Source organism: Erpetoichthys calabaricus, chromosome 6 (genome assembly GCF_900747795.2).
Source record: "Erpetoichthys calabaricus chromosome 6, fErpCal1.3, whole genome shotgun sequence".
Classification (NCBI taxonomy): Eukaryota; Metazoa; Chordata; class Cladistia; order Polypteriformes; family Polypteridae; genus Erpetoichthys; species Erpetoichthys calabaricus.
In genome coordinates this window covers 83057883-83077251 of record NC_041399.2, presented here as the reverse complement: position 1 = coordinate 83077251, position 19369 = coordinate 83057883, and the positions used below count along the sequence as shown (strand labels likewise).

At 39.4% G+C, this 19369-nt stretch overlaps 1 protein-coding gene across 2 annotated transcripts in view; it reads right to left on the bottom strand.

Annotated features, from left to right (window-relative positions):
• The window catches only part of yes1 (YES proto-oncogene 1, Src family tyrosine kinase), a 92432-nt gene that overhangs the window by 47732 nt on the left and 25331 nt on the right, over window positions 1-19369 (bottom strand). For both annotated transcript variants that reach the window (XM_051928879.1, XM_051928880.1), the window contains exon 2: window positions 2558-2830. In XM_051928879.1, coding sequence (XP_051784839.1) covers window positions 2558-2822 — 265 coding nt within the window. In that variant the 5' untranslated portion in view covers window positions 2823-2830. The remainder of the gene's footprint in view (window positions 1-2557; window positions 2831-19369) is intronic.

The window sequence follows — 19369 nt, the reverse complement described above, 5'->3', positions numbered from 1 at the left end:
CCATTTCACACTATCATCACTATCACTGGATTCAAGTAATGGTTCAGAGTTCCACTTTGTTCTAAAACTGGCTTTACACTTTCATTTTTTGATTGAAGGCTTCACGCCACTCATGAATATTAATTCCTTAGAGTGGAAAAACACAAATATAAATTTTTGCAGCATAATGTTATTTTATCTGCTAGATGACAGCAGAATACTGTCTCAAGCGTTATTTGGGCCTAACACTGTAAAGCAGAACAAGGACACAACACCTTGAGTCTGACGTTGGTTAATTACATGTGACAGAGTCGGACTTAAATTAGCCCTAAAAAAATTTAATGTTTTTTTTGTTCTTCACCCAGGGCTGAATTTTTTTCCAAAACCTAACTTTTTCAAAAAGAACACAAAGCAATGGTTTAACATATCAAATCAACAAAAAAAATTTATTTTTGACAAATGTTACTGTCTTGCACGTTGTATGAGCCTGCATCCTCGTATGTTGCAAGAAAGTGGCGCTCAATCAACCTGACTGGCACTGCTCTTTGTGATGACCTTCCTCGCTTTGCCAAAGGCACTGCAACATACTCTGCCAGCAAGCTGTCAACCACCTTCTTGCAGAAATCTGCTGCAGTCATAGTGTGGTCACGGTTTGCCTGTTTCAACAATATACAGCCATTTGTAAGTGCAATCTCATGTATGACCCCAGCATCTGATCCAGTCAATCAACTCCAGCCATTTTACAGTTACACTCCTCAAGTGCAACTGGCTTGTCCAGCTTCCTACCTTCTAGGTTTCCCTTTTGACAAATAACTTTCTCACATATATTGTTAGTGTGTACTGTAGAGAGAGACAAGTCACCCGTTTGACATCGTGCCATGCTACTGCCACCAAGTTTTCCACCCGCATGAAAACCGGATAGTGGCCTCTTTTCATCTTCAGCCTGTCTGGCTTCAACTGTGAAGGCATGTGTCTCCTGTTCACCCTCACTGTGCCACAAGCTCCAATTCCCCGGCTCTGTATCTCTATGAACAATTCTGGTGATGTATAAAAATTGTCCACGTACACATGACCCAAATGTTCATAGCCCTGAAGCAGCTCCAGCACAACCTGCCTTGTCAAGGGACAGTTCTCTCTTTGAAAGGAATAATTTCCTGTATATGTAATTACTTTCAGGCAGAAACCAGTGTTTGCTTCTCCCAGTACAAAATCCTTTATACCATACTTTGTGGGTTTGTCTGGCATATATTGGTGGAAAAAATGGTGTCCCTTGTATTTTATCATAGATTCCATAACCTGTCCAAAGCCACCAGGCGACAAAGCACGTTTGGACCAATGCTCCTTGAAGTTAGATTGCCAGTCTAGTCCCATCTCTATTTGTAATGCCACAAAGCCCTTCATCTCATCTTTTGTTGTGGGTTTACACTTTGAAAAACGAGAATGCGGTGCCAGCACAGCCCGCGATTCAAAAAATTGCTCTGTATACCTGTGTCTCGTCTGACAGTAGCTGAAAAGCAGCCTCAGTAAAAAACAGCCTGAAGTAGGCCAGCGTAACCAGTTTGGCTCCCACGGATCAATGTCTGAGTATTCCTCCCATGTGAACCTTACCATAGGTGCATTGGCTGCGCGAATGTGCTTAGCTGGCAGCCGATCAGCTGGGGCGGCAGCGGCTGGTGTCCGATCAACTGATGCCAGTTCCTCACTCTTGCTCAATTCTCCTGATCACTCTCAACAAAATCAGATTCTGAAAAAAATCGGTCCGACTCAGCGATAATGCGCAAAACATCGTCTGCCGAGTATTTTCTTTTCTGCACTTTTCTGCACCCGCTTCGCTCCCTTTTGACTCGATGCCATCTTGCCTTTGTTTACATTTCGTAACTCACACACACGCAAGGATTAGATGCCGTACAATGAGTCTAACATTCCTCCAAGCAGAGAGGGAATGCCTGTGATGTAACAATGAGTTTTGTCGCCATTAACAGCTGATTGTCGCACTCTACCCCTGGATGTCAACAAAAGTCGACACCCGCCCTAAAAGAGTCAACAACAAGGAGGTTAATGTGACCCAACCGTAGATCCAGCATTTTTCAGTACACAAATCGTACAAATGAAGTGGACCGTATGGTACAAAGACTATTCTTGTAGTATGGAGCTATAGGCACGATTCAACCATGGATAAGAGACTGGTCCATCACACAGAACTCTCCTACACACATCAATACACATAAGGCCAAAATTACAATATAAATGTAGCATTTCTTCAGGAAATCTGTTCTTACAAAGCATGCGCTCATTTTTTTAATCATATTAACCGAAGAAGGAAAAGTATTTCAAACCAAAAGATATTTCACAGTAATGCTGGTCAACCCTCTCTGAACTTGCAGTGACTATCAACCAGAAATGTACTAGATTGACAGATGTTGTAAATGTATAGATTTAAAAAAAAACAAAACAAAAAAAAAAAACCTGTTTTTGAAACCCTTCTTTGCCTAATGCAACATCTGCACTAATCAAAGATTTGTGTTCAGTAAATATTGTAAATAACAAAGAAACTATGATATATGATTGTTCAACATACCTGTAGCAACACCAGGGAAAGGATTTGTTACCACAGGAAAAGATGAAGATGCCCCTCCAAAGGGTGTCATAATAGAAGACCCACCAAAGGGTGCTATGGAATGATTATTATAGTTTGAAGTGGGTCCCTTAGAGGCAGGAGACTGGTTTATTTGAGTGGGGTCTGGTCCATAATGACCAACATGCGCACTGATAGAGTCTTGCATGTTTTCATGTCTGTATTTAACTGCAGAACCTTTGTCGTCTTTACTCTTCACGCAACCCATCCTCAAAGCTGAAAAAGAAGGAAAACACTAAGTAAACAGTGATTCAATACTTTATTTATAATCAATTCATACCATATAAAACAATGAGAAATAAATAGTACATATGTATGCAATTCATACCATTATGCAAATCACTACATTCTCAAAGAACTTTTAAAAAGAAAGTTTCATATTAAACTTAAATAGAAATTAGGCACACAAGCATAATCCTTTAACAGGGTTTCCAGTCTATACATTCGTAAGTAGTAATTTCCTGCAGATTTTTTTTTTTTATTATTATTAAAACATTTTGTATTATAGACTTGCTTTAATAAACAATCAGTATTTTTATTAACTTATCGGGTCCAAATCCGCAGAAATATTTTGGTGTGTGTGGTCAGCAATATGGCCTGGTCTTATCCGACAAAGAGGTCTAGGTCCTATAGGGGTTAAAGACCTATTACACACCTCACAGCTTATATTCACCTAACAATTATACAGAATACTCTGCCTTTTTACAAGCAGTACAGTCTGTGTTCTAAGCAAACCACCTTTTGACTCCATAGTAATATTGGAGGATGGTGTTAACATGTGGAAAGGTGGAAATGTTATGAAGGGTGAGACTGGGATTAATAACATGGTTGAACTGAATCTGAGTGTTCTGTCCTTCTTGAATTTCCATGCTAATAACTGAACATTCATAACAGACAATATTTTCAAACACATGGCTGTACATAAGTATACATGATACCAGCCTACCCAGTGCCTACTGTCTAAGACCTGGTGTTATGAATGCCTCTGTAAAAACTAAGCTGTCAACTAATAATCAATGATTAACACTAGAATTACCAAAGCTTACGAAAAAACTCAAATCCGTCCCACCTTAAATCCCTTCGCACCTCTCTGTCAGCGTCTTTTAAATGTGTTGATAAGCAGCCTGCTATCAGATCCTCCCCCCAAACCCCCCCCCCCCCCCAAAACCTACTGCACAAAGTTTTCTCAGCTCAAGTCTGTTTGCCTGCATGTCAATTGTTTAGAGTTGTATAGAGTGACAAGTCAAACAAATACTATATCGTTATTTGGAACACATGCATTTCATGTGTGTTCCGAGTCTACAATCATCTATGTAAACACATTGTTAAAACAGAAACGTTTGTCATGTTTTAGTAATAATTGACAAAATGTAGACATGAAGCGTATAATGTGTTAAGCCAAAAGTCCAAATATGAAATAAGCACTTTCACAAAAGGTACAAGTACAACAAAACAAGTGCGCTTTTATTCAAGAATATAACCGCAGAAAAAGAACCTACGTTATGGTGCGACATTGACATGTCCTCGCTACGATTGCTTTGGTGGTTTAACTTTTAAGAACTGCCGACTGCTAATCAAAGGCCCACGAGTTCGATCCCACACGACTCCGTTTTGAGAAGTGAACTGTTCTTATTCTTACTGTTTTAGAATAAAAACATACATTTGATTTGAGTCTGTAACAGCCGGTGTAAATGTATGGTACTTGTATAGGTTAGCTTTTTTTTTTTATTCTCCCTGTTACGTTCACATTCCCCCCAGATCTGACACTGCTGTTTTCACATAAAGACACGCTATAGCAGAGGTGAACTCAGATGATGATGAGGGTTCTACATCGGAGAAAGAATGCACATCACACTTTTACTTTTACTGTTCTTTGTATATAAAAGCCAGATCGAACATTATTTACCTTGATTTACTTACTTCCTACCGCATAAAGTCACAAGTAGACTGCAGAGCTTGCTGTGTTTGATCGACACGGGCATGCTCAAAAAATGCTGTACATGTGCAATGCCACGAAGAGTGTATGCCGACACTTCAGTACGCAAGTCAGACTTCCTTTTTGGGCGCATACACCGTCCAGATCTAAACACTAGAGTGGAGAGTCGCTCGCGTACTGAAGAGTCTATAGCTGCAGGTGGAAGCTGCCATCGCTGTACTTTGTATATAAAAAGCCAGATCGAATGTTATTTACCTTGATTTATTTATTTACTTCCTACAGCGTAAAGAAACAAGTAGACTGCAGAGCTTCCCATATATGTATAAAAAGTACAGCGACGGCAAAAGAAAGAATAAGAGTAGTTCACTTCTCAAAACGGAGTCGTGTGGGATCGAACTTATGGGCCTTAGATTAGCAGTAAGCAGTTCTTACCATTACACCACCAAAACAATCATAGCGAGGACGTGTCAATGTCACACCATAACACAGGTTCTTTTTCTGCAGTTATATTCTTGAATAAAAGTACTTGTTTTGTTATACTTGTACCTTTTCTGAAAGTGTATTTGATATTTGGACTTCAGGCTTCACACATTATATGCTTCATGTCTACATTTTATCTATTACTAAAACATGAAAAACATTTCTGTTTTAACGATGTATTTACATAGATTGTTGTAGACACGGAACACACATGAAATGCATGTGTTCCAAATAACAATATAGTACAGTAATCCCTCGCTACTTCGCGGTTCACTTTTCGAGGATTCACGACTTCGCGGGTTTTTAAATACAAGTGACTGCCCGCCTATCGCGGAAGTTATGTTCCAGACCCATCAGCAACAGGAGAAAATCCGCGATATAGAAAGACCATATAAATAAACATTTTTATAGTTTATGCCTTAAAATACCCATCCCACATGCTTTAAACACATGTAAACTTATAAAACACACTTTGTTAACACATATGATATGTGGATGTCGGGCTAAGGATATGAGTAACATCTCACTATTATAAAACATTTTAACTTCACGCAAGACAAGACAGTGAGACAGGAAAATTGGTGATGTACAGGCTTTTAAATTATTGACACGCAGAGCGACAAGCAGCACAAAGCCAGCACAAAGTCCACTTCTCCTTAGCGTTCATTCAGCTCCCCATCCCCTTGACAATGCGAAGTGGCAGGAGCGTACTGCGCTTCCGGGGAGGGGGGGTTTGAGCGAAGGTGCGTTCAGCTCTCACACACCCACACACACTCCTCCTCCTCCTTCCGAACGTGCAGAGCGACAAGCAGGCATTTTGGCAGAAGCAGCCCAAAGTCCATTTCTGCTCAGCTTGAGTTCAGCTGCCCCCCTTCACAAAGCGAGTGCAGACACATTGACGTCTGATCGCTGCGTGCAGTGTGCCGTGTTGGTCTGAGGTGTTTAAGAATGTAGAAAGTGTTTAAGAGCATAGGAAGTGTTTATAAGAGCGTGGGAAAGGTTAACAAGAGAGTGAGAAAGGTTTATAAGAGCGTGGGAAGGGTTTATAAAGCCTTAAAATATGTATAAATAATAAAATAAATATAGGTCTCTACTTCGCGGATTTTCACCTATCGCGGGGGGCTCTGGAACGTAACCCCCGCGATAGGTGAGGGATTACTGTATTTATAAAAGGTGTCATTTTGCTTGACTTCTCACTCTATACAACTCTAAGCAACTGACACACAGGTAAACAGACTTGAGCTGAGAAAACTTTGCGCGGCCGTAGGGGAATGTGATAGCAGGCTGCTTATCGACACATTTAAGAGACAAAAGACGCTGACAGAGAGGAGCGAAGGGATTTAAGGTGGGACGGATTTACAAGTTTTTTCGTACTCTTTGGTATTTCTAGTATTAACCAACTTAGTCACACATAGCCTCAACTGGACTGACCTGGAAGACACAAATAGAAGTGAGAGAATGGCTGTGAACAACAAGAGTATATTTCTGTTCAAGTTGAGCTCAATTTTCAAAATCTCCATGAAGGACAGAGTTGCAAGAAGCTGTGACCAAAAAGTGCTTGCGATCCTACAAAATCTTAGTGGGAACCATTGGTAAAGATTCTGTCAAGTTAAAGGATTGGGCTTTCTTTACAAAGTTAGCAAGTGTATGCGTGGCTGAACATTCAGGGCCTTGTGTATTTTTCATATATTTTAGTTACTTTAAAATGAGTCAGTAATCACAGTTTTATTACCTTTGTAACAAAACTTCATATTAAAAAAAAAAAAAACCTAATTAAATTACATGTGTTAGTAGGCTACAATAAATACCTGCTTGTTAATAGAGTTTTACAAAGTTAAAAATGTGGCTTAAAAAAGGCTTCTGGTGGCTTTATAGCTTTCATACACAGATTATTCCAATTCAGGTGATGTGAAATGGCATTGATTGATATACTATTAATAGCTGTGGAAGTAGGGGTTGGCGGTATGACCAAAATTCTATACCACGGTATTTTTCTAAATTATACCAGTTTCACGGTATTCAACGGTATTTTTTTCCCCATGCATGAGTGGATGTTAACCACATTTTCCACTGCAATTACTGCAGTAGACTGGCTAAGAATAACCTATTCCACTGTTATGAGAATTGTACATTGTACAAAAAAAAACATTTTAATGTGCACACAAGTATTAATACAGGTTTGCATGGCCCCATAAAGTGATAGTTTTCAAGGGGATGGCACTAATGAAGAGAAGGAATCACATTGCATGACAGATGGTCAAAATATAGAACCTTTGTATTGAACAAATTTTGCAAACAACTTAAAACTATAATTTTGACAACATATTTTCAACCATCCAAAAAGGCATTTAGAATTCGTAAAATATCCAGTGGTGCTTGTCAAAAGTTGTATTGCACTGAACATGTCTTAGAAAAGGAATAAATAATAAATATTTTTTTTAAACCAACTACACTTTCTGTTAATGTTAACCATCTCTGTCCACGGACACGTTAAAGTGACTTTTTAAACAACTTTACCATCATTAAACTGCATAATATTTAAACTAATAATAAAATTAACAGTATTACTGATAGTTGCACTATTACTTCAAGCCCAGGTGCATTACATAGTATTCACCAAATTAAAATAAAACAAGTGCAACTTGGTGATGACATCTTTACCAACTGAACCATCATTTACACAAACTGCATTAATATGGACCTTGCTTCAAGCTAAGCTATATACATAAATAACAAAACTGCAACTTGCATTTATAATGTTATTTGTGGTATAGCCCTACGGAATTGTATTTGGGCCACGGTGAAGAAAAATAAAATATGGACACAAGGAAGAAAAAAACCAAACTATATGTCGAGATTAAAGTCGACATTTCCACTTTATTCTCATAGTTTATTTTATAATTAAAGTAGAATGTCAAACTAAACTTCATCCTAAAATCAATGTTTAATTTACTAGATTTTCTCAAACCCCGTCATAAGTTAATCAGCACATTAAATGCTTTGTGCCAAGTGTTCCCCGACCCAGTTGTTAATAACTATGCTTCTTAAACTGACTTCCTCTGCACTAAGAGGAAGCGCCGGCAGCAATCACCGCACAGAATCCATTCACTTCATGATATTCCTGCTCTCAAAAAAATTTAGAATACTAAGATAAATACTTGATATTTTTATGATGAAATGCATTAAAGCAGGTATTAAACATGCACGGTAGTGCTGCTCCCTCGCAGTAAGGGGTCCCCAGGTGTATGTTCAGTGTAGAGAACTTTATGGCAGGTGTGACGAGGCTCCAAAAAACTGGATGTGTGAATGGGTATCGCAAAGGTTTAACTTAAATATTGTGTAAATGTTGGGTTTGTGATCTGGTGGTCGGAGACATGAACACAGAATTCAATGGATGTTCTTCTGAGCGGGCTCTCTTTATTGCACGCGTGCCATCTGTCAGACGTACCAAAACCCCAGTTCCTATCCTTCCTTTTTCTTTCACCACATAACCAATCACCACACGATAAACGTCTTTGTGAAATTAAAGCTAGTTGTAAACTTAACCCATGGAGTGTTCAGAACTTTAAAAATATCTTCGTTATACATGTTTAATTATGCCATCCATTCAGGGTTGCGTCCATCCCAGCAAGCATTGTGTACGAGGCAGGAGCAAATCCTTAACGGGGTGCCAGCACATCGCAGGGTGAATACGAAAAAAACATTCACTAGCAGGGTCAATATAGCAAAACCCCACATCCTACATGACTTTGAAAGGAAACTGAAGCACGCCGAGTAAACCCACCAGAAAAACATGCAAATTCAAGGCAGGGTACACCCGAGACACCCTTGCTGCGAGGCAGCAGTGCAACCTCCACACCGTGGTGCCCCCACATGATTAATACATGCTTTAATGCATTTCATCATGAAAATGATATCAAGTATTATCTTAGCATTCTAAATGTTCTGAGAGCAGGAATATCATGAAGTGAATGTATACTTTGCGGCGGTCGCTGCGGCGCCTGCTCAGTACAAGAGGAAGTCAGTTTAAAAAGCACGTACCGATTTAACATGGCTCGGGGAACACTTAACACACAGCATTTAATGTGCTATATAACTTATGACGGGGTTTGAGAAAATCTAGTAAATATTCATTTTACGATGTTTAGTTTACAATGTTCTACTTTAATAACAAATTATGAGAATAAAGTCAACATGTCAACTTTATTCTTGTCATAAGCGTCTAGATTAAAGTGGAAATGTCAAGAATAAAATCAACATGTTGTCACACTATTACACAGTACCCAGGTACATTATACTGTATTGAAAACAAAACAAGTACAACTTGGCTTGCAGTATTAACCAATAGTATAGAAACAGTATTTACACATTTGAACATAATGGTCCACATCTGACCTTTTAAAACCAAAGTATCTCCAGGCAACGGACGCAACTCCTTTTTTTTCGGCAAAAGTTCTTCTGTGTCATCATGTTCAACTTTATCGTCGGCTACAGCTTCAGTTTCAGAATGTTCTCTGTTCATTTTCACCACGCAATACCTACACTACCACTACCTATTTAGCTGTGTAGCAGTGAAAAAGAGCCCCCGCACAACACCTCTGTGATTAGCGGTGTAGCAGTGAAAAAGGTCCCCTCTTGAATAGTTTCCCGCTGTGCCTCGTTCTGAACGTTATTTAGGCAATTTAAACCAGTGTTGCGGTATAAGAAAAATCCATATCATAACAAAAATAAAAAGCGGTTTTCTGTATGAAACGGTACACCGCCCAGCACTATGTGGAAGGACTATTTTTTTTTTTATTTTAAAAAACAAAAAAGGGGTCACAAAGTACTTAGTGCAGTAAATGCAATCCCTTTTCTCAACCTTGGTAATAATACTACACCACGCAGTTAAACTGTATGAATAAAAATGTAAAAATGCCAAATTAAAAAACTATAACAAGAAAATTAATCCATTCATCTTCTTCCGCTTATCCGAGGTTGGCTCGCGGGGGCAGCAGCTTCAGCAGAGATGCCCAGACTTCCCTCTCCCCGGCCACCACTTCTAGCTCCTCCAGGAGATTCCCGAAGCGTTCCCAGGCCAGCCGGGAGACAGTCCCTCCAGTGTGTCCTGGGTCTTCCCCGGGTCCTCCTCCCAGTTGGACGTGCCCAGAACACCTCACCAGGGAGGCGTCCAGGAGGCATCCTGATCAGATGCCCGAGTCACCTCATCTGACTCCTCTCGATGCGGAGGAGCAGCGGCTCTATTCTGAGCCCCTCCCGGATGACTGAGCTTCTCACCCTATCTTCAAGGGAAAGCCCAAACACCCTACGGAGGAAACTCATTTCAGCCACTTGTATTCGCAATCTCGTTCTTTCGGTCACTACCCATAGCTCATGACCATAGGTGAGGGTAGGAACATAGACAGATTGGTAAATTGAGAGCTTTGCCTTACGGCTCAGCTCCTTTTTCACCACGACAGACTGATGCAGAGCCCGCATCACTGCGGACGCCGCACCAATCCGCCTGTCGATCTCATTCTTCCCTCACTCGTGAACAAGACCTCGAGATACTTGAACTCTTCCACTTGGGGCAGGATCTCGCCTCCCACCCTGAGAGGGCACTCCACCCTTTTCCTGTTGAGGACCATGGTCTCGGATTTGGAGGTGCTGATTCCCATTCCAGCCACTTCACACCCCGCTGCGAACCAATCCAGAGAGCTGAAGATCACAGCCTGATGAAGCAAACAGGACATCATCATCTGCAAAAAGCAGTGACCCAATCCTGAGTCCACCAAACCGGACCCCCTCAACACCCTGGATGCGCCTAGAAATTCTGTCCATAAAAGTTATGAACAGAATCTGTGACAAAGGGCAGCCCTAGCGGAGTCCAACTCTCACTGGAAACGGGTTCGACTTACTGCCGGCAATGCGGACCAAGCTCTGACACCGGTTGTACAGGGACCAAACAGCCCTTATCAGGGGGTCAGGTACCCCATACTCCCAGAGCACCCCCTACAGGATTCCCCAAGGAACACGGTCAAACGCCTTTTCCAAGTCCACAAAATACATGTAGACAGGTTGGGCAAACTCCCATGCACCCTCCAGGACTCTGCTAAGGGTGTAGAGCTGGTCCACTGTTCCATGACCAGGACGAAAATCACACTGTTCCTCCTGAATCTGAGGTTCAACTATCCGACGGACAGAACTCTCCAGAACACCCGAATAGACTTTTCCAGGAAGGCTGAGGAGTGTGATCCCTCTGTTGGTGGAACACACCCTCCGGTCCCCCTTCTTAACACTAGAATTACCAGATCTGATCTGACATGACGCGCTATAGCTCTGCAGTGTACCACGATGCATACTACCGGGCCCCCCCCCCCCCCCCCCCACCCCCAAAAGGGTTCTGACACACAAACGCTGGCGAAGCTGCCTTCTTCGTATCTCACCGTTAGTTGAAATCAGCAGTTCTTAGCATTGCACCACGCAAGCTGTCATATCAACCACCAACTGTAACTTGCTTTCTTTATTCTTCGGTTATAGTCTTGAATAAAAGTGCACTTTTATTTATGTGAAAACAGCTGTGTCAGATGGGGTTGAATGGATTGATTCTGAATGCGACTGCGAGAATGAAAAGTGAATTAAAAAAAAAAAAAAAAAAAAAGCTAACCTTTACCAGTATCATAAGTTACACCGGCTGTTACAGACTGAAATCAAATTTATGTTGTTATTCTAAAATTGTAAGAATAAGAGCAGTTCACTTCTCGAAGTGGAGCCGTGCGGGATCGAACTCGCCACCCTCTGATTCCCAGTCAGGAGCTGATACCATTACGCCACCGCGGCGGTTGTAGTAAGAGTGTCAATGTGGCATGCTAACGCGGCTTTTTTTTTTTTTTCTGCAGTTATATTTTTGAATAAATGCGCACGTGTTCTCTTATTTGTACCTTTTGTGAAAGTGTTTCTTTGATATATGGACTTCAGGCTTCATACGTTATATAGTTTATGCCTACATTTTGTCATTTACTATTAGAATATGAAAAACGTTTCTGTTTTAAAAATGTGTTTGCACAGACTACTATAGAAACGGAACACACATGAAATGCGTGTAATTCCAAATAACGCTATATTATTTCCACTCTAAAACTCCACTTCAATCCCAGATAATCAAATCAAGGCAAAGCATGAGCTAGGAGAAGTTCGTTCTAAGTCGGTGGGGGGATGGAATAGCTGGCTGCTAGTAGCTTGTGTTTATCAGCATATTTAGATGACAAAAGACTCTGGCGGAGAGGTGCAAACGGATTTAAGACGCGATTTAAGGTGGGACGGATCTACAAGTTTTTTCGTAGGCTCTGGTAATTCTAATGTTAAAGAGGGTATCCCATTAAGAAAAGTAATGCTAGCATAAAATCAAAATTAATATTACTCCATGAATGAAGTACCTGAAATAAGTTCCTCATCTAGCTATTATTAGTGACTCTGTAATTTATTGAAAGTTATTTAAATAACTAAAAAACTTGGAAAGGAACTCATTTATTGTATTAGCAGAAATACCAAAGGTAAAATTTAAATACCTTTAAGTCTTATAAGAAAGAATAGTACATCTTTGTCCAGTAACCCCAACTCTTTGACAAATATTATACACTGGTAAACAACTGTTTTAGCTCAGCACAAGCTATAGTTCTGCTACGTCCTTACTATTTGCAATACTCTGCCCTTTATGCACCACAGAAACCGTTATAAACACAGTTCAGTCCTCATTATACACCCCATTGCTTTGATCTTCTGCCCGTACATAAACTGCAGTTACCTTTCTACCACCATGTTATCTTTATATCACTAGGGGGGCTGCACCTTCATGTGTGATTAAATTAGTTCAAACACCTTTTAGCTGAATGTTGATAATATCTGCACATTAGTAAACAACAGATAATGCAGCCATGAGATAATTTGTGCTGTAAGAAATAGTGTTTGCTCAGTCTATGCTTAGAGTGACGCTTACAGAATTTCTTCCATTCATTTCCAGATAGGTGACTTGTGACTCTACAAGTGGCTTTATCATGTGCCTCCCCCAGAGTTAAAAATAACTTAGTACTAGGAATTGGAGTGGCTGGGAACAAAGTAAAATAAGAAAATATGTGAAATATAGAAGATACAGTAACAGCTCTCAAGGTAAAGCTGAAACTAAACTAATTCATAGTTGAAGCTGCTCAGAATGTTTCTCTGTTTGAAGGTACACATATTCAAAAATTTGCAAATGCTTCCCAATGGGAAATTTTGAAATTTAAAAACTTCGTACAGTGAGATCTGCTTGTGGTATCTCAATGAAAATTGAACAGTCTTACAAATTTCACTGAAGAATAAGTGTGGCACATTTAAACAAAATTGCTTCTCTAGGGGTGGAGTTGTTTCAAGTCAGACAGACAGGGCTATCACAATAGATACTATATGAGAACGCAGGTAAACAGGAGACAACTGCAGTACTGGAATAAAAGGTGGCATCTATGCATGCAAGAAGTTTACAGATGCCAAGGCGAAAGACTTGTAGTTAGGGCAAAACATTTGATAGCTTAAAAAGGGAAGTTGATTGTCTGTTAAACTGGATTCAGTTAAGTAATCAACAGCTAAAACTGCCAAGTCTAAAATGCCACCATAATCTCACGTTTTATTAACAGATAACCTTTTCAACTATTGGAGATTTCTCTACCTCAAAAAATTGTCATTACAAATAATTCAATGTTCTGAACACAAACTGGGGAATGAGGAGGATGCAAGGAGTACAGTTGGCGAAGGTGGATGAGTTTAAATACTTGGGACCAACATTACAGAGTAATGGGGATTATGGAAGAGTGCAGGCAGGGTGGAGAAGAGTGTCAGGAGTGATTTGTAACAGATGGGTACCAGCAAGAGTGAAAGGGAAGGTCTACAGGACGGTAGTGAGACCAGCTATGTTATATGGGTTGGAGACGGTGGCAGTGACCAGAAAGCAGGAGACGGAGTTGGAGGTGGCAGAGTTAAAGATGCCAAGATTTGCCTTGGGTGTGACGAGGATGGGCAGGATTAGAAAGGAGTATGTTAGAGGGTTGACTTAGGTTGGACGGATGGGAGACAAAGGCAGAGAGTCGAGATTGCGTTGTTTTGGACATGTGCAGAGAACAGATGCTGGATATATTAGGAAAAGGATGTTAAAGATAGAGCTGCCAGGCAAAAGGAAAAGAGGAAGGCCTAAGAGAAGGTTTATGGATGTGGTGAGAGAGGATATGCAGGTGATGGGTGTGACAGAGCAAGAAGTATAAAACAGCAAAAAAATGGAACAACATGATCCGTTCTGGCAATCCCTGATGGGAGCAGCAGAAAGAAGATTATATAATTTGTAATATTTGTATTTGCATCTACCTGCAAAGTTGTCAGTGCTTGCTCTTGAGAGAAAAGTGCTATACAAAAATAAATGGAATATGTAATTTCAGTAATTCATCATTGTTTTCAAAGTGCACATAAGGAAGTCACTGAAGTGCAGTCTGTCTACATGAACATGTCTTTTTCAATTAGAAAAACACCAAGCCATCCTCCATTATGCTATTGGACAAACACACTACATATTATTTAAAACAGCATTCCTCTTGTGAGGAATGGTGGAAAGCTTTTTCAATATTTTACAAGGATTCCTAATTAAAAAAAAAAAAAAAAATAAGCATTTGGAAAACACTGGTGGGGGTGTGGGGTGTTGACTTAGTATATCAAGAATGTAATTACTCGATAATGTGTACATGTCAGCTAAATTTAAACTTTACAGTTAAAATCTCCTATATAGCAAAATGTGAAATACTTAAGAGTAATGTGCTATTGCTTTAACATTAGAATCCCTGACAAAGTTCCACTGCCAGGCCACCGTAAATTCCTTTGCACCTCTTCATCAGCATTTTTGTTTTGCAAAGGTTGTCAATCAGCACTGACAGCAGGCAGCCTGCTATCCCATCCCCCACTGACACATCTAAAGTCGGACATAAAGTTCTCCCAGCTCAAGTTTGTTTATCTGGCATTGTATATGGAAAATATATTGTTATTTGGAACACATACATTTCATGTTTGTTCCATGTCTACAATGATCTGGATAAATGTAGGACGACAGGAAATGCAAGGCAAGAAATGCTGAACACAAAACTAAGACGCTTTTTCATATTATAGTAATAATGATATGTTGACGTTAAGTGTATAATGTGTGAAGACTGATGTCCAAATATCAAATAAACTTTCACAAAAGGTACAGGTATAACAAAACAAGTGCACTTTTATTTAAGAATATAACCAAAGAAATTGGGTTAGGGTACAATGCAGACATGACTGCTTGGCTGATGCAACAGTAAGAACGACTTCCTCATAGTCAAGAGGTTACAGATTCAATCTGGGGTCCTTCCTACATTTACCATTTTGAGTAGTGAGCTGCTGCTATTGTTACTACTACTACTATTACAGGAAAAAAATAAATAAAATCCTTCCAGTGAATCTGCCACACACATCCTTCAGCAAAACAGCAGGGCCTACAGAGCTCGCCAAGGTATTGTTCAAAGATCAAAGATCTGTTTGTGATTATGTTTGACGGTCTTTATATAAAACACATTTATAATGTTACTTATACAAAAGCCGGAACAAATGTTATTTACCTATTTACCTTTAATTTACTTATCTTCCTACAGTGTAAAGTCACAAGTAGACTGCAGAGGTTCCTGTACTTGACTGACATAGGCATGCTGACAAAGTACATGTGCAATGCCACTCCTTATTTAGGAAAAGATCCCAGTCCTACAGGAGAAAGTCTTTCCAAGACTAAGGTCATAAAGCTTATGGAGCCATTTATGAAAAAAGGCAGAACCGTAAAGACGTTCTTTACATCGCTGGCTAATAGACTGCTGCACCAAAACGCAACTCTGCTTGGCACCATAAATAAAGTGTGATGGGAGCCTTCACCTGCAGTTAAAATCACTTTAGTGCATGAGCAATTCTCCACGCTAGTGTTTAGATTTGGCAGTGCCATGCTGACAACTATGTGCCTAAAAAGAAGAAGTCTGTCTGCATTCTCAGTACCATAAATAATATACAGACATGCACCATAATGTGGAGACTGGGGAAGATCGAGGGGTTATAATAAAAAAAAAAAAAAAAAAAAAAAAAAAAAATTCAGTCACAGACTACAACTTGAAATGTACTATTCAGGTCATAAAATGTCAAATATATTAATGTTTCTCTTTTTTGTCAGTACAGCATCGAGATCACGGTGAGTGCTAATTCAGTAAGAGTAGGAACACACGGAAAAAGTCAATATTAAAAAAAAAAAAAAAAAAAAAAAAATAGATCTGTCACCCCCCTGGAAAGACAACACATGTTCAAATGACATAGCGTTTTCAAATAATGATGTTTTATTTGATGCATGGATGTGTGTGTGCGCTTGCAAGAGAGAGCTAGAGCGGCAGAAGCAGATTTGATGTTATTCAAGAGATTACTGCAATGTAAAACAAACACTTTCGCAAAGGTATAACTTTTATTCAAGAATAAAACTGAATTAAAAAAAATTCAAGCCACAACAAGATACCAAGACGACATCATTCGCCAGCGTTTGTGTGTCTGCTTATACACCTTCGGCAATATCTTTCACAAGTACCATGAATTTACGGACTCAAATAAAATTAATGTTTTTATTCTATTATAGTAATAATAATAGCAGCTCACTACTCTAAACGGTAAATGCAGGAAGGACCCGAGGTCGAACCCACAACCTCTTGACTATGAGAAAGCCATTCTTGCCTCTGTGCCAGTTAAGCACATGTCTGCATCGTACCCTAACAATTGTTTTCTTCACTTACATTCTTGAATAAAAGTGCAATTGTTTCATCATAACTGTACCTTTTGTGAAAGTGTTTGATATTTGAACTTCAGTCCAAACACATTATACACTTCACGTTAACCTTTTGTGATTAGTACTATTACATGAAAAAAAGGTGCGTTTCAGTTATGTGTTCAATATTTCTTGCCTCGCATTTCCTGACATCTTACGTTTACCCATATCGTTGTAGACACGGAACACACGAGATATACGTGTTCCAAATAATGATATATTATTTACCCTATACAACTGCAGACACCTCACAGCCAGATAAACAGACTTGAGCTGGGAGAACGGTGTCCAACTTCAGCTGGGTCGGTGGGGGATGGGATAGCAGGCTGCTTGTTGCCAGTGCAGATTGTCACATTTGCAAAACAAAGATACTAATGAAGCGTGAACGAATTTAAGGTGGCCCAGCATTACTTTTTTCAGTGATTCTAGTGTTAAGACATTTTCCCTGCAAACGGCTATATTTTTTTAACAGTGAAGAAAAAGTAAACTGGTTTTCCCATAACGCCTGCCCTTCCATCAATTTAGACGTTCTTTATATAAAAGGCTTGGAAACAATTGGAATTAATCACAGTAACAATTTCATAAGTCATCACAAAACTAAAGAGTGGTAAACCTGCAGTCAATATATTTTGTCTGTTCTTACCTCAAGGCCCATGGGGTGTGGTGCATTGAACTACAAAACAAGACGGAAGAGAAATGAGAATCAAGATCAATGAGTAGAGGCCTAATGAAAGGAAATTTTGCAATGTCAGACAAGTGAACCCAGACTTACCTACACTTCAGGAGATCTGCAAATTCTCTTTATCTACCTCTACATTTTCTGTGTACCTCAATTCTTTCCCCATACCAAACCATGCATGTTAAGAAGTCTACTATGCAAGCATACATGTGTGAGTGCATCTTTAATGGACTGGTATGGTGTACAGAGCTGACTCCTGACTTATACCCATGCTGCCGAAATATGCTCCAGCCCTCACATGCCTGAACTGAATTATGCAGGGTTTCATAATGGTCATAGCCCTTTATATAAGAGAATTCTCACGTTAGCTGCTTCAGTCTTGGCGCTCTTAATTCTTGACAGCTAATCTCTGAAACACTGCACTAATTCACTTCAAGCACTGGAATTAACTGCATATGCAATGTGTAAGCAAGTGACATCAACAGTAAACTAAATTAAAACTTCTAGTTAATCAGTTAAAGAGTATGAAAAATGACTACTTATTGTACCACAATAATACAGCATGTTCAAAGCCGGATGTAAATTGTAGCAAAAATAAACACCCTAAGGAATCCACAAAGGATTGCAGGACCGCAACTATATTTAAGCCTAAAGTTCAAACAAAGCTAAAATACACCCAACACATACTTAAATGGACAGAGAACCAAAAATGTTTCAAAAACTCAATATGTACTACTAGATATAAATTTTATTGGTGTGTATATTAATTTGGACTAAGGTTTATTGTGAAATCTAATGAATTTTTAAAATGAAATCTTCATTTTAATGCACAACATTTGCTTGAATCTGATTGAATAGGATTAGTCAGAACAAGACCTTATTTCAATTAAATCAGTGTATTACATTTCCTGCTTGGAATACTGATTGAACCAGAGTATACTGTTTCATTAAACATACAAGCAGTTCCAAAGAATCACAGATTAGCCTCAGTATCATGAACAAAGGTGGCTGCATTTGCACAGCACCTGGATTCAACAAGTTTAGGGTTCATACATCAATTTGGGTTTAAAGGCATACAGTATTATAATGTCAGCACTGTGTCATTTTAACTCTACATGAATCTATAAAACCTTTTAGATTTTGGGCTATAAGCTTTAAGTAGCCAACTTCTGCAGCAGTGCACATATATTTTGCAATTAAGCAGTGCTTAATTTTATTACATTTTTCTAAAGATATGATTTGACCTCAAAAAGACAAGACTGAAGTCATGAAGATATAAATTAAAAAGACCAAGTCATAATACCCAGACGTGACAGTGATGGGAAGTAGCAGATAATTGGCTTTCCTTCCCCTTCAGAGAAAAGCCAAGCAAAATGACACCTTTTATTGGCTAACTAAAAAGATTACAAATGGCAAGCTTTCGAGGCAACTCAGGCCCCTTCTTCATCTTGCCTGAAGAAGGGACCTGAGTTGCCTCAAAAGCTTGCATATTGTAATCTTTTTAGTTAGCCAATAAAAGGTGTCATTTTGCTTGGCTTTTCTCTACATTCATAATGGCTAACACGGTACAACACCCTAGTACTTCCCCTTCAGGAACAATATATTAGGATAAAATAAATACTCCTGGACTGACGTCTGGGCAACTCCATATCACATTTATGTTTCTAAGCCACTGTGCCTTTGGTTACAGGTTTTAAGCCAAGTCCATCTGGCAAATGTAATCTAAAAGTCTGCAGTCTCCAGGACTGCCCTGTCTCCCTTCTTACAATAACATAACAGGTAATTGAAAATTAAATA